This window comes from Parambassis ranga, chromosome 24 (assembly GCF_900634625.1).
Source record: "Parambassis ranga chromosome 24, fParRan2.1, whole genome shotgun sequence".
Classification (NCBI taxonomy): domain Eukaryota; kingdom Metazoa; phylum Chordata; class Actinopteri; family Ambassidae; genus Parambassis; species Parambassis ranga.
The window spans coordinates 15,386,350-15,409,510 of NC_041043.1; the positions used below are offsets into that span (position 1 = coordinate 15,386,350).

Genomic DNA, 23,161 nt, shown 5'->3' on the forward strand with positions numbered 1-23,161 from the left:
TGCTAATGTTTGGATTAAATTAAACTGACCCATGGTGCCACTTCATGGCATTGGGTGTTTGATGTATGACAACAAATAATTCACATTGGCCACCTGAACTGTACAAATTGTCTGAAATGTACAAAGTATAAACAAAAAAAGAGGCAGTGGCACAGGAGCTACAGCACCACCTAGTGTTTGGTGGTGTAATTACAGAGGACAACAGGCTTTACAAACCGTCCGCTGCTGCATTTATCAAAGAAGTGAAGAAGTGACAAAATAATTTATTGAAAAACAGAGATGAAGACACATATAAAGAAACCATTACTTTTATCTTTACTGTAAAACTTTATTGAGTCATTTGTGAACTTGATGGTAAAATGTGTCTCTTTCCTGCTGTTATGTTGGACATTTTACATGATTGTCTGTGGGGATTTTGGAGACAGGTCCTTTTTATCACCGTAATAATAATGAGTTAATTGCTGTGCTGTCAGTCTGTGTCATTCTCCGTTCCGCTGATAGGGGGCGGTGCGCTCCGCCACGCTTGTACAGTAACATGGCGGTCTGATGTCAGCAGAATGTGGACATTTAGCAGCCTGGATCCGTGGAAACAACACGGGGCGCGTTCGTAAGTCACCATCCGTAAAAGAAGAACAGGTGGATCAATATGTCCGGTGTGTCTCTGACGCTCCGGTGATCTTCCGCGGCATCGTTCCGGGCAGCAGAGTTTGGGATTCGATCCCGGTGGCCGAGTCTAGCCTCCCGTGTTCGGTACGAGGTTGTTCAGCCTTTGCCACCGGGGGAAGGAAGCTGTGGTGGCACACTGGGTGAGCTTTTAACGGCACCATTAGTTGGTCAGAGTTCGATTAATAGCGTTATAGATAACGTAGCGCTTCACGCCAATCCTACTTTAGCCGGTTAGCTTTAGCATTGTGTGTTAGCATAACAGCTTGTAGCTCCCTGCAAACATAAACAGGTTACGGGAACTTATCATTTAAATAACTTCCTGCTTTGTGTGATATTAAATGTTCACATATGCCGAAGTGATGAAGAACTCTTAACTGTTAAAGACGTAAAGTTTCGGTGTTGGTGTTGCACATGTACACTTAGTAACAGGAAGCGGCGTCAAACATGAGACATTATTGAACGGGGTTTGGTTTGTCACTGTCAGAGGATATCTGTACCACACGCCTGCAGTGTGACTCCTTTTATCGCTGTTTATTCTTTTAAAGTCCTTATTAATACTTAACAACAGGAGATATTTAATTTACAGTGAATCAGTGGGGGAAACTCTGAGGTACGGAGATGATGAAATATGACTGCAGTGTGTGTTAGAGTGGTTGTGTTACAGATGCTGTGTTTGTGTGTTTGACTCAGAAGCTGACCCCACACATGAGGAGACACCTGACAGGACAGCACCAGAAACTCAGAGCTGATGGAGCCCGCTGACTCTGGACAAGGTTTGTTTACATAGAGTAACATTAAGAACTGAAGTGCAGTAAAATAAAGTGTAAATAAAATCACCAAGCATTGGCCGGAAGAAGCTTACCAGGTCCAGGTCCTGACATACACCAAGCAGCTACATTATCCATCCATCCATTTTCTTATCCGGGGCAGCAGCAGTCTAAGCAGGGGCACCCAGACTTCCCTCTCACCGGACACTTCCTCCAGCTCCTCCGGGGGAATCCCGAGGCCTTCCCAGGCCAGCCGAGAGACATGGTCTCTCCACCGTGTCCTGGGTCTTCCCCTGGGTTCTCCTCCCAGTGGGACATGCCCGGAACACCTCCCCAGGGAGGTGTCCAGGAGGCATCCGAACCAGATGCCTGAGCCACCTCAGCTGACTCCTCTCGATGTGGAGGAGCAGCGGCTCTACTCCGAGCTCCTCTCGGGTGACTGAGCTTCTCACCTTATCTCTAAGGGAGCGCCCAGCCACCCTTCGAAGGAAACTCATTTCGGCCGCTTGTATTCGCAATCTCTTCTGTAGATCTCTTCTTCACGAGCTACATTATTGAAGGGTAAATATGATGGCGAGGGGTCGAAGGTCAGGGTCACCGTGAGCTCAGGAAACATGTTTTAACCATATGTTCAGAAGGTCTTGAGATAATGTCTTAAAATTCGGTACTAACACCCACTTTGAATGACTGATTTGATTGTGGTGGTCAGAGGTCAAAAGTCACAGTGAATTCTAATGCGTTCTTTAGTTGCATTCAAGAAACTCTTTCATTTAATGTCTTTGTATGTAGATAAATGTAAATGTATGAAGTAATAATCACCTACCTTTCAGGGCAGGAGAAGCCGCCAGAGCTTCGTTTGGATTTGACTCCCAGCTCGAGAGGACGACAACGGCGGAAACATTCCAGATATCTGGATTATGACACTGAAGACATAACGCCGGAGGACAAACAAAAATCACCTAGAAGGAGCCCAGGAAGAGGAAGAGGAAGAGGAAGAGGAAGAGGAAGAGGAGGGGGAAGAGGAGCTTCTCAAAACAAGAGGGGTAGAAAGGCCAAGGCTGCCACTGAAGATGAAGATCAAGAGGCAACGGAACAAACCGCATCCGAGTCGGCTGAAAAATCTGCAGCAGAAAAGCCAAGAGAAGAAACATCAAGCGCCAAGAAAACGCCGTCAAAAAAGACTCCTGCTAAAAAAACTGGTTCTTCAGGTGGAGACCCTCCAGCTGCTGAGGGTGTAGATGAAAATACTGTGCAGCAGGAAAATGGGACACCGAAGCCGAAGAGAAAGTATGTTAGGAGGCAGCCTGTTAAAGACGTGGAACCAGTCACAGAAGAGAAGGAGTCAGAGAAACCTCCAGCTGAGCCTGAGGAGGAGGAGACCACACCAAGAGGCCGCTGCAGGAGAGGAGCTGCCAAAGCGTAAGGCCGATGCTCCATAAACATACACTTCTATCTGTAGGAATGTTCCTAAATGACTGTATGTCCATTCTCTGTTCAAATTAATGCACACAAAATCTTCCAGGGCAATGAAGTACCTCCAGATTCTGGCCAAAGAGGTGCTCAATCGGCCCAGTGATGAAGCAGACTCCCAGCCAGCCAACAGTGACAACACCGGCTCAGAACAGAAGACCAGAGGAGGCAAAGGTGCAAAGGAAATCTGAATCTGGATGTAGATTTTTAATGCACTCTGTAAAAGTAAAATGTCACACGGTCCTTGAATGCATCATGTGTGATCAGTGGTGGAAAGTAACTAAGTATTTGTACTTCGTTACTGTACTTAAGTAATTTTTATGTATTCATACTTTACTTAAGTAAAAATAATAGTGCATAGTGCATACTTTATACTTTTACTCCATTCCATGCTGCAGCTGTTACCTGTACTTTCTCCTCCACTACATTTCTACAGTGTCTGTAGTTCCTTGTTCCATGTGATGAACACAGTGCTGGACTGATGTGAGGTCAGACTCTGCATGGAGGTGGTGTCACGCTGCCAGCTGTGTTTCTATAATGAGCCTCAGTCATGATGCCGGTGCTCTGGCTCAGTTAGCTAACTAGTTAGCTGCTGTCTGCTAATCCATTAATGTCTGATGAACATGAATCATAACATGAATCTACAGCAGGAACACTGACACAGTAAACATGCTGAATGCCTGTTTGTTATCAGCAGCCTCTCTGTTCACTTGATGCCCACAGCCTGCCTCATGACACACAGACCTGTCCATAGCTAATTCTGGACTGAACATGGACATTAACTACACATGGTCCATTTTAATTTGATTATTTTAACCTGTTCAGATCCTTTGCAATGGAAATCAATCATATATATTCAGTGTGTGAGTACTTTTACTTTTAATACTTTAAGTACATTTAAAAGTACTTAAGACTTTTACTTAAGTAGGATTGTTGATGTAGCACTTCTACTTTTACTTGAGTATATATTTTGCTGGGTATATGTTCTTTTACTTAAGTACCAAGCCTCAGTACTTCCTCCACCACTGTGCGTGATGCATGGTTCATTCAGAACCATGAATGATTAACTGGCCCACATGTGACTGAACATGTGACAGGAAGTGACCTTTATATCCCTGCAGGATGTCGCGGTCGAAAGAGGAAACGTCACGACAGCGATGCCGCTGAAGATGAAGACTTCGTGCCAGATGCTGAAGAACAGGAGGCCGTGGAGATGGAGGAAGATGATGACGAAGATGATGATGATAATGAAGCAGAGGAGTCGGACCTGGACTCAGACACCGGGTCTTATGTGAAAACACCTGGGATTTATCGCAACAACAAGAGCAATGTTAGCATTCTTTTCATATTTGAATTGAGATTAGACATCAGAGGAATTATTTATAATATCGCCTTTTCTCTTGCAGGCACCTCCGCACAGCAAATCCCAGAACGGCCTCAGCGCGACGGCCATGAAAACCGTCTGGGACTCGACTGAGACCACCAAAAAATTGTAGGTAGCTTGTCTCACTGCTGCCCTCCTCTGTTCTACCACAGATAAAACCTGCAGCTTCACTAACTCTGCAGTGCAAAACAACATTGTAAACACACACTGTTGACCAGCTTGCATGCTTTTTTTAGCCGTGTGTGTCTGTGTGTGTGTGTTTTCAGCCGCGAAGAGCACTACAGCAGCTGGGCGTTTCCAGAGTGGGTCCCTTCCAGCAGTGACTGGGAACCTGTGCCACAAAGGTGTGTTTCTATAATGTTAGCATTCAATGAGTTAATCCAGATATTTTGAAGAAGTATTATTATTTTAGTATTTTATTTAACACAAATGAAGGTTTTCTTGATCTATGATCTGCCCCAGAGATGTTACTACAGTGCTGCTGTGTCCATTGGCTACATATCCCACCTACTGGGGCGGCCATGTTGGAAAAAGTCTCCACCCACTTCCACATCTAACCAATAGCATGGATGCTCCTTTAGCTGCTAACTAACAAGCCATAAACCACATGTGGTGAAAATTTCAGTTTTAAGTTGGGTCTGTGCGCCGTCCACAAACATGGAGGAGGTGGAGTTAATGAAGTGTGCGGCAACCAGCCACCAGGGGGCGATCCCGGTGTGTTGGCCTGGGCTTTGAGGAGCCGTTATGTCCTCCGTGTTTATACCAAGCGGCAACCTTCGGGGCTCAAACTTGAAGCCCATGTGGAAGTGTCAAAACTTGTAATTCACGCCGCAACCACTGGGGGCTGGCTCCAAAAGCGAGTAATTTCCCATAGACTCCCATGTTAAAATGGCCGACTTCACAGCAGAAAAAAACATGTTTACAGCCTGGTACAAAAAACCACTCTGGTCTCAGATGATAGGTTCTCTTCTAGTGTCAATTGTAGGGGGGGTGAATTTTTTTACAACCCACTCGTTTCAATGGTATTCTGACTTAAAATTACGCATAATTATGGGCGTTGCCGCTTGAGTGACAGACAGTTGACGTATCACAACGTGAGTTTCCTGCTTCAACGATCGCCCACCCCCCTAAACCCCGCTCGTGCTCCCCCTCTTTGTCCATATTTGGAGTTTTGGCGGACGTGACGCTGTCAACATGGCGGCGGTCATCAACATCCGGGGTCCACCCGGAGGATTGGCTGATGTTTTTAGTGTTTTATAGCTTCCACAGATGATTCATATTCTTCGCTTTAAAGCAAAACTGCCGAACTAATCGGTTGCTATCGGATTGTAAAGCGAAGTTACACTAATTTAACAAAAAGTGCATCAGAATGAAATCTCCTACTCTACCTTTAAAGTTCTTATAAAAGTGAAGGAGAGAATAGATGTCAGCAGGTAAAGGTGAGAAGATGCATCAGTCCTATTAGCTCCAGATAAAACATGAGAAACAAATGCGATGTAAAAATACACTCTGCATATTTGTTCCCCATAAGTTGATTTTAAAGCATCGCTTTTCAAACAGATAACTAAAATCACGTGCTAGCAGCCCTTTGGAGTCAGAATAAAAAGTGCTATCTGCTGAGAAAAAGGCTGCAGCAGTCACGTTTCTGAAGGAAACTATTCTGCCTGCAGTTGTGCAGCATGAGCTGTATTTTTTGGATGATTAATTATCCAAAATATTAGTAATTATGTTTCTGTGATTTAGTGATTTGGAGAAATACCTGCCTCAGGAGCGTCACTCAGTCGCTTTCAAAGTGTTCAGAGAAGGCCTGAAGAAGGAGGAAACGCCACTGCAGACACTCAGCAGGTGAGACTGATCGTTTTCTGAATAATCTGTTAATCTTTTACATAACAGATGTTCTGTTGTTGTTTTTGGCTCATGTCTTCAGTGCGGGTCGCTGCTTTGGGATTTGTAGTTTTCATTGTCCTTCCCTTCATGTAACGGACAGGTTCCAGGCTCTGCCGCCTCACACGGAGCGCTGGGACACGTGGCTGTTTGCAGGCGGACCGGTCTGGGCCCTGGAGTGGTGTCCCACCCCTGACGGAGCTCCCGCCACACAGTACGTGGCTGTGGCCTGTCATCGGCGGATGGATGACGTACACTACGCCAACGAGACTTGCACAGGACCTGGACTCATTCAGCTGTGGGACATCGGCAAGCTGGAGTACGACCGCAGGTAGTGATGAGGATATTAGAAGGCTAATTATTTTATTTAAATATTTTATTTTTTGTATTGTTATTGATCAATGACCCTCTTATGTACGGTTCTGGTTTCTCCACCTGTGTCTCTGCAGACCAGTCTCCCAGCCCTCCTTGGCCTACGGTTTGGCTCAGGACAGCGGCTTCATCTGGCATCTGAAGTGGTGTCCAGCAGGAGGCTGGGAGCTTCCCAGCTGTGTCAGAAAGGTAGGGCATCTTTTTTTAAAACGAATGTGTTGCTGCCATGTAATCTGAAAACACTCATGCTTTTGACCCTCTCCACCCTGAAGGCTCCTTTCCTACCCAGACTGGGTCTTCTGGCAGTCGCCACCTCAAACGCCGTGGTCACCATTTACAGCCTGCCCCACCCTGAGGCTCTGCACGCCAACAAGAAGCTTCCAAACTCTGGTAAGACTGCACAAATAGTTCCTTTAACCCATGCACAGGACTAACCTGACCAGATCCACACATCCACATTGTGATCAGCAGGGGGCAGCATTGGCTTTCTAAAGACAGAAGACTGCAGTAAAGCAGTGTGTTTTTGGTGGTTACAGCAAAAATGAAAAACACAGTGTGAAGGCTGTGTTGGTACCAAGGACCTATTATCACTATTCTTCCAAAAGAACTGTGACTTTGAAGGCCTGTGAATACTAAAACAAATCACCAAACTTTCCCCAAAACTCAGCCCCTATGGACCTTTGCCAATGTGCCAACAATCTGATATGGTTATAGCGCCATCTGCTGGTCACAGTAAATGCCACTGTATTGGTTCTAGAAGTCTTGAAAAGTTGGAGATGCTGTTTCATGAATATTCTGAGGTTTTGTCACACGCCATGGAGAACAGCACAGCATGGCACATTTCAATGTTTCGCTGCAATTCATAACTCTTTTACTTTTACACACACTGATGTGACTATGTAACATAAAGTGGCTCAGTGGCTCCCCCAAGAATATGTGGAGGTTCTAGACCGAACAGCTCCTGGTCCTCACCAGGTTTAACCCATTGACAGTAAAAACTATGGACAGAGCTTCCGTGACGTCACCCGTTTGTTTCTGAAGAGCCGTTTTGAGGCTCGGTGGGAGGTTCCGGGATGTGATGACCGCCGCCATGTTGGCAGCGCCACGTCCGCCAAAACTCCAAATATGGACAAAGCGGGGGAGCACGAGCGGGGTTTAGGGGGGCGGGCGATCGTGGAAGCAGGAAACTCGCACTGTGATACGTCTGTCACTCAAGCGGCAACGCCCATAATTATGCGTAATTTTAAGTCCGAATACAATGAAACGAGTGAGTTGTAAAAAAATTCACCCCCCTACAATTGACACTAGAAGAGAACCTATCATCTGAGACCAGAGTGTTTTTTTTGTACCAGGCTGTAAACATGTTCTTTTCTGCTGTGAGGTCGGCCATTTTAACATGGGAGTCTATGGGAAATTACTCGCTTTTGGAGCCAGCCCCCAGTGGTTGTGACGTGAATTACAAATTTTGACACTTCCACATAGGCTTCAAGTTTGAGCCCCGAAGGTTGCCGCTTGGTTTAACCTCAAGGTATGAATGTTTAGAGTTAGGGAGTTAAGCTTATTTGTTTGGCACTGTACTTAAATAGACATAACAGGAAGTCAGGTTCACATGACCAATGTTACCAGTTTCACAAGGAGAGGAGCAGAGACTGCAGCATTTCAGCAAAGGGCCCAGTCATTGGTTGGAGCAGTAATGTTTCCAGAAACATCAGCAACAAGTGTTTCTAGTAAGAAAAAAAACCAAAAAAACCATTTTATCACTCTGCACAAGCTAATGATCCACAATTGTATCTGCAGTCTGTCTGCATCATTTCAGTGAATGTGTGCGTCCACACCACTGAAAAGGCTGTAGTACGTATGCCAGGCCTATGAGTGGCGCTGTAACGTTACCACAGAAACACGGCAAAAACAGAAAAGAAGACACGGGGTACACACACACAAAACATAGTGAATAATAGTTAATATTTACTGTCCACTTGCTGCTTGCTGTGTTAGAAGAGGAGCAGACGATTTTGCTGTAAAAGCAAAAACAAGTTCGGTAGTTTGTTGTTATTGAAGTAGCTGTTTAAGCACTGGCCTCATTAGCCGGGTTTTACAGGTGCTTATACACAGCCTGATGAACTCAACATTAAGTATGTAATCAATCAAACGGCTCCTTATCCATCACATCAGACCTCATTAACCGGACCTCCTCTGAACCCTCACTCCTCTCCCGTGTGTGTGTGTGTGTGTGTGAGTCCATAAAACTGCTGCATGCAGCTTTAACAATGGCCGTGGTTAATGTGAGAAAACCCGCGTCACAGCGCGCTCTCCAGGAGCGTGAGTACATGCTGACATTATGGATGATGGAGCCTGTGGTCCAGTCTATTCAGATCACTGCGTCAGCCGCCTCTGGGCCTCTGCCGATAGAAGACTGTATGAATGAGATTAATGGCCAGCTTATCTGGCACATCCATCACACACACAGACCTGTGTGTGTGTTTATCTGTCTGTGTATGCCCAGCAGTACAGGCTAATCTGATCAAACACAGCACACGCCTTAGAAATAAATGCCTACGTTCATACATACATGCCTCGTCTGGTGGGTTGTAGCTTCTCTGTAGCTCGACGTGACACCAGCTCATGTGTGTTTGGAGGATTTTAACAACATGTTTGGGTGTAAATAATGTTGTTGAACCTGATTTTGTATTCCTCTCACAGTCCACTGGTAGACATAAACAATCAATTCTCCTACGTTAACTTAATATTTATTTATGTCCATTATTAATTGTATGCATCACACCTGCGATGGCTGCCTTCCCTCTGGATTTACTCAGCCGCGGAGCTCATGCACAGTCGGCTGTGTTCATATTTAAATCAAATACACTGCAGGCTGCGCTGTGCGTGTTTTACACAGCTTGGTTTTACAATTTAGAAAAATTTCCAGCGGGTGCACTTGAACATAAAGTGCCGTATAAAACTGACATTTCTATGATTGTTTTTTTTCTTTTTCTTATTTTGCTTCATGACCTCTGCTTTCCATTTTATTTTGTAACCATGGATCATTGGGTCCAAAACTCCCATCAGCCCCCTGCTTCCAACCATAGGGTCATCATGAGTGGATAGAACGAGCAGAGCACTCACGTTTGGAGATAATTGCACCAAAACACACACACACACACTGCTGAGGGACACTTGGACCTGAGGTCTGAGTTCCTTATTAAAACTCAATATTTAAATTTGATATATTTTAATAGTGGCTGTAGAGAGGTGTGGGATTGATGATCAATGAGCCGGTGTCGGTCCTGTGTGACCATAGCTGGATATGTCTCAGTGTTATTCACATGAAGTGAAAGGGTTAAAGGTGAAATTGGCTTGGAGGGGGTTAAGGGGTCTGTGTGTGTGTGCCCTGATCTTTTCCCCACCTCTGTTTGATAATTATTATCAGTCTTTTGTCCATCCAGTCGCCAGAATGAATGATCAGGTGAATGAGAAGCGGAGGCTCCAGGATTGGAGGATGTCTGGTAGGGGGTGGGGGTGGAGGTGGGGGTGGGGGTGGCTGGAGGTGTAGAGATGAAGCGTGGGAGCACAGGGGGGACAAACAGGAGAATGTGAGACGACGCGGTGAGCTCACATAATTTACAGCAGCGTTCTCCATCAGACAAGGATCTATAATTGAAATGACAAAGAAGATGCATCACCGAGCCAGTTGTTAGTGTTGGAAGCTATGAATTTTAGGTCTAGTAGCTGACACTGCTTGTATCCTCACTCTGTCAATCATCAAGGACTTTGTTGGGATTGGGTGGGGAAGGAGGAAGAGCTGAAGGGAGGGAGGGGGGGCGGTCACATGGAGGCCAAGTTATGCTGTTTTTTGTTTTTTTTTTAATCCTTTGCCTCTTTGATCGGTGTTTTTAGAGCTTTAGGGAATTGTGGGAAACACCAGAAGGGGTCACTGTTGATTGTGCGCAGAGATTGTTGCGTTTGTTTGTTTTCCGTTTGTGGAACACGTATGTTTGTCTTAGGGCTGCAACGATTACTCGAGTACTCGAGTAATATTCGAGGGCAAAATGCCTCGACAACTAATTTAGTACTTGATGACCCGTTTAGTGACGTCATCGGGGATGATTCTCTTGTGGCGTAGCGGGATGATCAGCGTTTTGGGCAGAGGAGGTCCCGGGTTCGAGACGTGGGTGAACCGCACACACACACACGGTTTTGGCGCCGGGCATGGAGGTGGTCGCATGCCGAAGCATGCTAACGTCAATGGACTCTCTGGATTTTCTTGAAGTACATTGTTGTATTAAGATTAAGATTAAGATTAACTTTATTAATCCCCATGGGGAAATTGAGTTGTAGTAGCAGCATATTACCAACCAGCTATGGGTGAACTGGTTAGCATGCTAACTTCAATGGACAGCTTCACAGACGAGAGACTAGATTCTTCATGAACTCATTAGAGCGTCTTGTGGAACAGTGGTGTTACACGACAGCACCTTCTGAGCATAGCTGGCTAGTATGCTAGCATTCCCGTATATTTTGACCACACAGCACAGTGTGTGTTTTTCCATGTTGGACGACGTGTCCTCACTGACAGCTTCTAAGGCAGGGGTTCTCAAAGCTTTGATAGCTGAGGGCCAATTTATGAACCCGACACTGGACTGAGGGCCGCCAATAGACAAAAATGAAAAAAGAAAAAATAATTACACGTGTAGCCTAATCATTTTAATGACCCAGTTGCGTCTCTACAGTTTATTGGTCTGTATCCAGTAATGTGCAATAAACACATATGGGGCTAAACCTGAGAAACATTGTTATGCACAAAAAATCCCCGGGGATTAGAGCTGGATATTCATGGTATTTTTATATTATTATAACGGTTTCTGGTATTTTACAGGTTTTTCCCCCTCATGCATGAAGTGATGAAGTGTTAACTGCATTGATTGTGAGAAGAATTACCCTAGAGTTACCCTATTCCAGGTCATGAGAATTGTACAAAAACGTTATTATTTAATATCCAGTAGTATCGTGAGTACTTGAGGCTTTTCCCTCAATTACGATTAAAGAACGATCATTTTTATTGTTTTAAAAATAATTACAAATAATTTGGGGGGGGGTAAATTACACTCAACTTCACTCGTGGCTTCGAGTGAACGCAGACTAGATGAAGGAGGCGGAGTGACGTGACAGAAGCCTGAAATACTACAGGAGGACAGAGAAATCTGTTCGTGCTCCTGAGGTGGCAGAAATAAGAACAAGATCCGGCAGAGGCAGCAGTTCAGGAGAACATGTATGAAGCGGAGATATGTGGGAAAACGGGCAAAGCCGTGAAATACCAAACAGTAGCAGCGTCTCCAAAAGTCTCCAAAACCTGTGTGTGTGTGACCGCGATGTGCGCTGAGAGCCGTGTGAAGAGTTTTACAGACATTCCTGCTTCAGAACGTCCCCTGTCCATTCTCACCAACAACTCCACTAACACCTGTGCTCTGCTCCATGCGTGAGCAGAATCGTCCCCCGTGAAACAATTTACTACCGCGCTGAGTTCCGGACATTTTAGGTCATTTAAAATTCATATCATAACACAAATTCATATAATTCATTTGCTGGCCACCATAAATTTTTCTGCGGGCACCATGGTGGCCCGCGGGCCGCACATTGAGAACCTATGTTCTAAGGGTTCATCGCAGGTCTTTGACCGAGAGCTTGATTTACAGCTTAAGGAGGTTTATATAAAAGTACTGGTGTGTGTTTTTCTGAGGCAGAGCTGAGGTGATGGAGAGAGTGGATGAGTGAAGAGGACACTATTGATCTGAACTCTCAGTAATGTGAACTGCAGAAAGAGAAAGAAGTAATGACCCGGAACAGGCTGACAGCCTCTTTTGTTATTGGATTCTACGTCTATTAAACGCAGCCATGATTGTCGAGGCAGGTACGGCACAATTACAGCCAAAGCGGTGCCTAACATGCAGTCATTTTTCAAAGCTGCGCTACACTTGGTAGTGTCAGTCTGTTCATTGGTCCGGTCAACACGTCGTTCACTAACAACATCTGGGCGGATTCCCATAAACACGTCGCGCTTCAAGACATGAAGATCCCACTTTTAGAATACTTTTCCCACCAATACACTGCATCTGGATGGATTTAGATCAATCAGAGAAATGAAGCATGTGACGTAGGCGGAGCGACCGCCAGACTCGTATCAACAACAATCGACAATGCAGAGTCCAGACCCTTTTCACAGGGGTTAAAGGGGTTAAAAAAAATCAGAAAATGACCATGTTAGCTAGTGGCAGTAGCAGCAAGGAGTGTGCACACAAGAACACTTTAACATTCTTTAACCCAGGCAAAGACCTGCAGCTCGTGGCTTGTCCTTGTGATATATAATTTGTCCCCAGATAATTTGAATTTGAGCCAGTTTTTGCACATTAGCATGGTAATGAGTAATTATATGTGACACTGACAAGGTGCAGCTCAGACTGAGACAGGGCTGTCAGTGCAGAGCCGAGCTGGTGCTCAGTCTGCTCCTAATGAGGACCATAACTAATCTATTAATTTGACATAAAACAGATTTTTGTATTGTGTGATCTATAACAAAGACTTTCTATGTACTTAGTGTCCCCGAGTCACCTCTTTATGTGTCTCTCCACAGGACAAGACGGTGAAAATCCACCGATATACCAGGTAAGAAGTCTCTGAGTCTCCGTCCTCTGTAGTTACCTCCTGTCCACCCTGCTCTTTACATTGTCTTTACTCGCTCCTGTTGTGTGCAGGCTCGAGGAGTGGTGACGCTGAAGCTGGGCAGCTTCAAAGCTCCTCACCATGAGATGAGTGGACTCGTGCTGTCTATGGATTGGCTGCCTGAAAAACCACACAACATAATGGCTATTGGATTCTATGATGGTATGAATTGATTTTTTTTGTGTTGATGATGAACTGGATCGCTGTGTGAAAGAACAAACAAGCGATCCGTCTCCATCCCCGCGCATCTTTAACCGTTTCTTTAACCTTCGCAGGGGAGTTTTGAAATGAATGAAGTAAAAATGTATCTCAAAATAAAGTGTGTGCACTAAAAGGATGTAAAAATCATTTTGTTGAAATGTGGAGCTTCTATTTTGTTCAATTATGAGGTGCAGGACAAAAAAAAATGCGTCTTAAAAATGTAACCAGGGCCTAAAAATGATTTGAAACGAGGCTTATTATCCGTTTGTGAGTGTCCTCTGTGCTTCCCTGCCTTCTCTCCAGGTGTTGTAGGTCTGTGGGATCTCTCATCAAAATCTGCTCTGTTGCGAGTGCGAGAGTCCGACAGGTTGCTGAGCCTGCTGCCTTATCGATGCTTCCTGGCTCATGACCACGCCGTCCGCACCCTGGCCTTCTGTCCGGCCTCCAGGTAGGTTGCATCTTTTATTGCTCGTCCTCGCCTGTGTGCTGACGCTGCATTCACAGGACGTTCATCACCATCTGTGAATGTGTGACAGAGGATGACTTCGTGCCAAACACATTCAAGACGGACTCATTTAGCCTCTTCAAGCTGTAATCAGTCTCCGGGTAAAATATGGTGTCCTAAAGGATCTGGACGTCCATTTGTCTCGGAGGGACTCTGCTTGTCAGCACATGATAGAATTTGGGTTGATGGATAGTGTGTGTGCATATGAGAGTAATGTCACACGACAACATCAATCTATTGATACTTTTATTATAATTGACTATTAATAGAGTTAAAAGGGGGGGGGGGGCACAAGAGCTGGGTGAAAACTTTGGCTGAAGGCTGTTCTGGTACTTGGAGCTAAAGACTGCGCGGTAAATTCTCAACGCACAAAGTCGCTCTGAAGTTTGGCCGACGAGCCTTTTCTCCGGTGTAGGCGGGCACTACTTCAGAATGTAGGGTACAAGGCGTACAGGGCGTGCAGCCATGTCCTTATCACCACTTACCTCTCTGCTAGTCTGCATGCACTGACCTTCAGGCTGCAGCCTCTCTCCGCTCACATGGCCTTTACTGTGATCTTCCCTGCATGACTAAAGCTCCGCCTTCCTGCCAGGAATATTAATCTGGTTTGAAACATTCAGAGGGGGGACAGAAAGAGAAAAGGAGCTGGGTTTATATTTTATTTAGGAAGTACCCCCCCCCTTTATTTATCAAGTAATATGCCTAAAGTAATCAAAGGGATATATAATGGCTCCTTTACAAGTACAATAAGAAACAGTCCAAAGTCATTTTTTTGGTAAAATGGTGGTTTATGGGGGTTATGCAGATGTCCCATAATTGAGCCTTGTGGAACTCCATAGTCCAGCTCTTTTATGAATATTACCACAATGATTAGTTTATCTAACCTGGGGTTCAGGACCCTCTTAGGGGGGCGACGATGAAATCACAGGATGATGGAGGAGCTTTGGCCCTTAGATTTTAAAGGTAGGGTAGGAGATTTTCACACGCCCCTTTCTCTCGGAGCTCACCCCAAAGCCACGCCTCCCAATCACATGGACGCGCATCACCTGAAGACGAGCTGCGGTCTGTGGCTTCGGCCATCATGCACGTACCTCTCTGGTGCGCACAGAGCAGGAAGAGAGTGACAACCAGCCAATACTCCGCACAGGGTCCACCCGGAGGATTGGCTGATGTTTTTAGTGTTTTATAGCTTCCACAGATGATTCATATTCTTCGTTTTAATGAGAAACTGCCGAACTAATTGGTTGCTATCGGATTGTAAAGAGAAGTTACACTAATTTAACAAAAAGTGCATCAGGATGAAACAGTGCAGCTGAATATGAAGCTGCATCCAGTGGCTGCTGTCTGGAAAAACTCCTCTTCTCAATTCAACTTGAAGAAGTAGAGTAAAACAGAGATGTGGAACAGTGTTTATAGATCCCCACCTTGTGATCATTCAGAGGCTGCACACAGAGTCCTGCTTTGTCTGATCTGAATAGTGTTAACGGTCCACTGCATGTGGACTTTTCACACAGAGCACACACACATGCATTACTGATTGATAACCCTTTGGAAAATGTTAACATAATGTAGTTTCACCTCACAAAGCACCTATGCCGCTGGTCTGAGGTCAGTCAAACACTTGACACCGTGAGAGATTTAGGTTGTATTGATGTCAAAATGAACCAAAGCACAGGTATAAAAGTGGACGAACTGCTTTTACTTTCCTGATGTTAATACTCTGGACGCTGCCTCCATGTTAGGTGAACACTGACCAGATCCTGGCTGTAGCTCAGGATTCCACCTCATTTCCTCTGTTTCAAATTCTTCTTCTCTGCTCCGTCACTCGGCTGATGTATGTGCTCATCATCACCTGTGTCATCGACAAGGATTCTCTCACGTCCACTGCAAGTCAGCATAAAGAGGGGAAAGAAAGCTATATCCTCAGCCCAACTGAGGCTTTTTATTCAAAATCTATTGTCAGTCTCCAAAATCAGAGTGAATCAGCATAATCTGACAAGCCACCTGAAACATGATTAATGTGGCCATTAGTGTCCCATGATGTGACAGCCCTCACAGAGGCCTCTGTGCCTTCATATACATAGAAAGTTCTGGCAGAACTGCTGGAAAAAACTGTTTTTCAGGACTTCTCCGTCTCCGCCCCTAGGATGAGCTGGAGGAGGCGGCTGTGTGGCCGTCACTCTGTGCTCCGTCTGTGAGTCTGTTTCGTCCTGTTTCTTTGGTGGATCGTGAAGTTTGTATCCAGAAACCTGTCAGATGTTTGTCATCCAAAAGAACCTGCAGACAGCCACAGGCCCAGCGGTCCCCGCCCGGTGCCGGGAAGCTTCACACGGCTCTCCTGGCCTCTTCCAGGCCTCTTTGTATTCATTGTGCGTTCTTGAGGCTCACACACTGTAAAAATATGTCTTTGGGTAATTAATGCTGCCATTAACGGCGCTGCAGCGCGGTCCATCTCTGAGACTAATTTGATGAATAACTCTGTGCTGATTTTCTATAAAGGCAGATCCGAAGTTGAGCTAAAGGTGAATAAGAGATTGAGATTAATCCCCAAAAGAGACAGAGAGAGAGAGAGAGAGAGGAGGCTCTCAGCTGGCAGCAGAGAGACTCACATCCTGTCTGGATCACTGATTTTTAATTACACGGCCGTGTTGAAGAGATAAAACTGCACCTCTCTGTTCCTGCTCTGTGTTTCCTACCTCGACTTTCTCATCACCTGAGCAGTTTCCTCTGTTTCTCTGGTTGCATTGATCCTGTCTTCATTTCTTTTATGGTTTTACAGGGAAAAATGATGAACTCTCTCTCTCTCTCTCGACCTTCTTCTCTCAGACATTTGTTGGTGACAGCAGGTGAAGACCGCTTCGTGAAAACATGGGACCTGAGGAGACCCTTTGATCCCATCATAGTTCACAAACGCTATCTGACCAATGAAGTCTGTTGGCCTTTGGATGCACCCGGGCTCCTTCTGGCCCAAGAGAACTGCTACGTACCGTAAGAAAGTCTTAAAATATACCATAAATTATTTGTTGTTGTTTATTAACAAAAAGTTTTTCAGTCATGATTTGTGATGAATTAGTTTTATTTGACTTGTTTTTTTGCGCTGCAGGTCAAAAACAAACAACATGATGCATATTTTGGTCATATTTTATAAAGCAAGATACATGTAACAAGACCCTACAAGGTTTTTAGAAGTTCAGGCTCCAGGTTATGGGTTAACAGCCCAAGTTCCAACCAGACCTGAGTGGTGTGTATAGTATGGTCAGTTTTAAGTGCCCTTTTTGGAGCATTCTGGAGCTTCCTGCGGAGCCCCTTTGATGACATGGGGAAAAAAATAAATAAATCGTGGCCACGAAATATGTATAACGTGCTCACGAAATACTAATTGGTGGCCACAAATTAGTATTGTTATTGACGGGGCTCAGGGAGTACCAAGCAGGTACAATGAGCGTCCCTCTCCCTGTCCATCGTGTCGCGAATTAGTATTTCGTGCGCACATTATACATAATTCGTGGCCACAATTTATTTTATTTTTTTTACCATGTCATCAGAGAGGCTCCGTAGCTTCCTGCAGGTTCTCAGTAGCATATTTCAAACTTGTGTAGCGGCTGGAGTTCAGCATATTCACTATATAGAAATGCTTTTCCATTACACCTGAGGTTCAGACAGGCAGAGCCTGTAAGTGTAACTTCTATTCAAGCGCAAAATACTACTAAAAATAGACATTTCATGTGTTTCGGTTCTCTCATTCAGGAAAGGTTCACAGGGAGTCCATTACTTCGACCACAGCATGCGCTCCCTCTTGGCGATTCCTCGTATTGGCACTGTGTGGGTGAGTGTGACTGCTGTAATCTGCCGTCCTTCAGTCAGTGGCGCCCCCTGAGTCCACTGTGGAGTCAGACTGGTTCCATTTGGAGCAAAAGTTTATTTGGCAGGAATGAAATACATCTAGTCGCACTCACAAAAAAGTTTTCAGTCAAAACATCACGTGACTTGGAGTCTCTCTTCTAATTGGTCGTGTCTGTGTGTTGTTGCAGTCGCTGTCTTACACTGAGTGGCTAAACAGCGTGGTGACAGCCGACAGCTTCGGGGAGGTGATTCTGTCCGTGTTGCCTCAGATAAACACGACTCATCCCTACCTCAAACGCACCATAGAGAGACGCTTTGTAAGTCCATCCTTCACATCTGTGTTCCTCTTCTCTGATCCAATCTGACATCATAGTTTGACTGACTTCCCCTTTTCCCCCTTCAGCCCATCTTCTTCACATCTCAGGTAGCTCGTGACGCTGAAGGAGAAGAAAATCAAGGGATGGGAGAAGTGGAGGAGGAGGAGGAAGAGGAGGATGAGGGGGGGAATGTTGTTGAAGAGCAGGAGGGAGAACCGGATGCTGCCCCTGAGAGAGGAAATGAGAACAGTAATGAGGGAAGAGTCACAAAAGACAAATATCCTCCGCTGCGCTTCCAGAAATACAAAGAGGCTGTGAGGAAGTTCTGCCTCCACCACACAGACAATGATCTGGTACGTCATCAGGCATTTATAATTATTAATCATCTTCTTTAAAAACAAATGCTTCTGCTGTATCTGTTGCGTTGATGTTTAAACCCCTTCCACCCCCATGCCCAAAATAAATAGAGTACATCTCAGCAACCACAAGGTGTATTTGAATACCTTTGGTGTCATAATAAAGGGAACACCTGGGAGATTTGCTCAGATGTGTAAGTATTAGTTTGTATGCCTCTGGCTCTTTGTAAATTAAGATGGCACAAAGCAAAAATGAACAATTTTTTTTCTCGTCTGTTGAAAATTCACACATTTACAATGAATATCTTCTTACAAATGATGCAGCGGAAGCACCCAAGTTATATAAAGCTGCAGCTAAGCTTGTGGACATTATCTCTGCCAAGTTTCATTTCATTCTAAATAAGGGAAACAAAATTACAGACCAACAGTCCAACCTATGTACACAGAATTTTCAAGATGGCCGCCCTCCTATCAGGGAGCTAACAATAACAATGTGGCAACTGGGTCGACTTTGATATGAGAGTTTTATTTTGATGATTGATAATTCATTTGCATGGTGTTGAAGTTATGTTTGATGTGTGTAAATATGAGTTACATGTGCTTGTAGCAGAGTTTCTCCTCTTTAATTTGATTGATATGCAATATGATGATTTTTTTACATGGTTTTTACAGGTACAGGTAGTTTTATGGCTTTTATTGTCACGGAAAAGCCCCCGAAAATTGGGGGCTGTGGGGTGGAAAGGGTTAACTTTTTGCAGTTTCTTCACTCTGCTCATCAGTGTTTCATGCCTACGACGGCATATTAGGGCCATTGTAAGAAAAAAAAAAAATACTGACCCGGAAGAGGGGGGGGCTAAATATTCTGAGATTAAAGTCGCAAATTTGCTAGAAAAAAAAAAATTTGCGGGGAAACCTCAGATATTATCTGACATTTGGCTAAAAGTCGCAAATCTGGAGAGACGCTGCTTGCTGTCACGGTCGCCGTGGAAAAGCTCATCAAGTTGTACTTGTGACAACGCTGTGAAGAAGAGAACACCGTTTTTCTCGCAAATTTGCGAATCTCAGAATATTAGCCCCCCTCCTCTTCCCGGTCAGTACTTTTTTTTCTTACAATGGCCCTAATACGTTGTCGTATTCATGCTGTTCTCCACATTAACTTTAAAGAAGGCCTTTGTAGATGCCTTGTGGTGCTTTCAGGGACAGTGGGAAAGGACTGTTTATCCAGACAAAACAGTTCTCTGCCTCAGTATGGAAACTGCGGTGTTCTGATTCTTACTGTACATTTACCTGTAATATTTGACACATTTAATAATCATCCCCTCTGACTTCCAGCGGACCTTTGCAGGAAGCGAGAAGCGACCTGTGTGGAAACGCATGAAAGAAACAGAAGTGAAGACCAAAACGAACCTGGACGACATGCCTTTGTGTGCGCTACATAAGGTATTTAACACAAAACACACCCACACACTCACACAGTGAATCAGAGCAGAGATAAGAATGAGAAAGCAAACAGAGGTGAGGTGTGTAAGAGGAGCCTCTTCCTCCTCTGTCTCCTCCTCTGATGGGCAGCTATAAAGATGATCTGAATGTAATGATGTGTAAAATGAGAAAAATGTCACCCTCAGTGGAAGGAGCAAAGAGAGGAGAGGGGGGAGGAGGGGATGAAGAGCAGACATTTGAGGATTTGATGTGTTTAATTCTAAGAGGAGGGTGCCGCTGTGCCCTCTAGGATGGAATGATGGACGTGCACTTCACACGACAATCTCACAAACAAAAAAAAACGCTACCGGCTGTTCGACTGGCTCTTTGTCTGAAGGGGATAGATGGACGAGGACGAGGAAGAGGGGTGACGCGAGGGGAAAAATAAAAGAAGACACACATCAGGAGGATTTATAGTGATGAAGAGTGGGATAGATGAGCTTCTGTGAAGACAGGAAGGAAGAGGCGGTGGTATTGATTCACTGAGAGCTGAGTCATTCAGAGGAGGGAAGAAAATGAACTTCTGAATAAAAGTATTGCTGGTTTATGAAAGTCATCCAGCAAGACTGCTGCGTGGATACATCATTTAGTGCTGAAGGAAAGGTCTGTGTGAATGGAGACAGATGGAAGTTCTGCCTGAGGACAAAAGCCAGATGTTAGTGGGTTTTTTTCAGCAGTGTGAACAGGTCTTTAGTGTGACCTGTTTGGTATGATGGTGCTAATTGTCCCCACAGCCTTTGTAGCCATTATCCTAGGGCCAAGTGAACAAATGAAGTACATGACAAACTATAAAAACTGCAGTTCCACCCGCCGCCTTTGGGGGCAGGCTCCAAAAGTGAGTTAATTATAGGCATCCATATTAAAATGTCCAACTTTGCAACAGGAAGACAGTAATTTAAGCAGCAGTGTGGCACTTTTGATATAAGGAAAGCTGCAGATTAGAGACCTGGCGGGATTAACACTGCTTTTGGGTGAGAGCAGGAGGTCATGCATAAAGGTACCGGGTCCCGTCTGGTCTATGGTCCCGACTCACAGGGAGTAGGCTGTTGTAGCCAAAGTGACCGAGCGGACACGGAGGACGGTGAGGACACAGTAGCTGTGGTTGATCAGGACATCAGGCCGTGTAAATAATAAAAGCTTTATTCTATGATTTGTATCAAATCGTTTTACATTTTATAACTCTGATACCCTAGCTCTTATCAATCATGCCTATAGATCTTATAAATCGAATCAGGTCCGGTTTTGTTGGGACCCAAGGCTTCAGGAGCGGGCAGGAGCTCATGTTTTAAACAAGACATTTCCACAGTTCTAGCACAATAAACTATGTTTTGGTAGAGTAAATGTAATTGGTGTGTAAACGTATTTGTGTAATTTCTCTCACCACCATTAGGGGGAGACAAACGTTCCATACGTACCCTGCAGCTTTAAAACGATGCTCAGTTAAAAAGCGTCTTAAAGCGCCTTCTTCCTCTCCTCAGGTCCGTTTTAACCCCAACATGAGCTGCCATCTCTGGCTGGCGTCTGGAGGCCAGTCGGGTTTGGTCCGACTCCTCTGTTTGAGAAGTCTGACGAGCTCCCACGTCAAGAAGATGATCAGCAACAACCAGGCCCAGTTCACCTCACTGTACTCATCACCAGACCAGGAGGCGGAGGCCGTCCACACAGAGCCACTATAGCAGGAGGTGGACTACACGTCACAGAGAACACAGGAAACTTTCATTCTAAAGAAAGCAAACAGCGCTCAGGTTAGAGGTCAGTCCATCAACCTCTCTGCAGACTCTGATCAACATGCTCCTCCTCTGATCTGCTGAACTCAACTCTGCGTGACGTCACATTTGTTTTTTGCTCATTCCCTTTCAGGCGATGATGGAAACAGTTTATTTTGATAGTAAAGCAGCAGCTGGCAGTGAAGTGCCTTGACTGATTTGTATTGCTTCCCTAGTTGTTCTCAGCCAGTTATTCCATCGCAGTTTCGGTTTGTTTCTGTCATGGGGTCAGGTAGCCTGTGCTCAGAGGAGCTCACAGCGCCATGCTTGCTTTGTTTCTAGATTTAGTTTTAAGGTTCTGTATTAATTGAACTGCACGCTAAAGTGTTTAGGGTCAGTGTGCATCTTTACATGGACCGTTCCTCTGTGGCCTGTATGTCTAAGGCACACATGGGTTGTGAGGCAGCAGTTATATGAGCCTGAGTGCTCCGGAAAACTGCCCGGCTTTCTTATAAGCTCTTTCAGGTAGGAACTATTTTCTACCAAACTACACCCAGCAATCGTATCACTCCAAAGGGTGTGCATCCACCCTGGATGTAGACGGTTTATGGTTGTTTTTTGTCGATTAGAGAGAGAGTGAAGATGCGACTTATGCTGATGGAAAAACGGCCCGCAGGCTGCTCGGTGTCTGTTTTTTTTTTCTTTATTGTCACAAAAAACTCAGGCTACAAATGAGGGGAAATACTTGAATTAGTAATGTTTATAATAAAATGAAAATAAAAGATTTTGCTGTTGTTTTCCGGAAGGTTCACTTGGCTGTCATAACACAAACTAATTTATTTTTATACAGGGAAATGTCTCTTATTTTCCTTTATAGTTTAATAATAAAAGCGTGTAAATGTACATTTCCTACTCTTTTGTTGCTGTTTTTAAAATTTTGCTTATAATCTGTTTTTTAATAAAATCATTTTTTTTTTATTTTGGCCAAAATTATGATATTTTAATCCAGACTGCCACACATTTAAAGAAACAAAATATCAAACATCACAGATGTTCCACAAGTGGATTTATGCAATATCACCGGAACACTTACAAATAGGAAGATAAATGTATTTACACATGTATACACAAAATCATACACAGAAAATACACAATATTTGACATATTTACAACAGTCACACAGTCACAAACAGCACGACAACAGAGCATTCTCAGACATTACACTTCCATTGTGAACAAACTGGAATGAAGTGAAACAGCCTGGACAGGGCGGCTGCATGTTTATCCACACGAGTACAGTAACATGTCATCAGTACATTCACTTTGTTTTAACCGGGTCCACGTACAGTACAGTAGATCCTCGTTTTGTTTGATTTCAGAAAAGGAAGAATGTATGTAAATATACAGGATCTCCTTAAAAAATGGTGAAAATATAGAATTTTACAGATTTTTTTTTTTGACTAATCCTCCACATGGTCTGGCTACATTATTCTGATT

General features: G+C 44.5%; 1 protein-coding gene across 1 annotated transcript; it reads left to right on the forward strand.

Annotated features, from left to right (window-relative positions):
• Positions 1–523: 523 nt before the first annotated feature.
• Positions 524–22,543, forward strand: gtf3c2 (general transcription factor IIIC, polypeptide 2, beta). Its single transcript, XM_028397415.1, has 20 exons — positions 524–806; positions 1,357–1,439; positions 2,264–2,852; positions 2,956–3,077; positions 4,025–4,233; positions 4,310–4,395; positions 4,554–4,631; positions 6,031–6,132; positions 6,275–6,502; positions 6,621–6,732; positions 6,816–6,933; positions 13,169–13,200; positions 13,290–13,419; positions 13,762–13,906; positions 16,790–16,951; positions 17,711–17,789; positions 17,995–18,123; positions 18,210–18,476; positions 19,812–19,919; positions 21,437–22,543. The coding sequence occupies exons 2-20, from the start codon at positions 1,415–1,417 to the stop codon at positions 21,632–21,634; spliced, it is 2,919 nt and encodes a 972-aa protein (XP_028253216.1). The 5' UTR covers positions 524–806; positions 1,357–1,414; the 3' UTR covers positions 21,635–22,543.
• The last annotated feature ends 618 nt before the right edge of the window (positions 22,544–23,161 follow it).

Coding starts and splice junctions, on each gene's coding strand:
- gtf3c2 (XM_028397415.1), top strand. CDS start 1,415: ATGGAGCCCGCTGACTCTGGACAAG. Junction 13,907..16,789: donor GCCTTCTGTCCGGCCTCCAG/GTAGGTTGCATC, acceptor TTCTTCTCTCAG/ACATTTGTTGGTGACAGCAG. Junction 17,790..17,994: donor CTCGTATTGGCACTGTGTGG/GTGAGTGTGACT, acceptor GTGTTGTTGCAG/TCGCTGTCTTACACTGAGTG.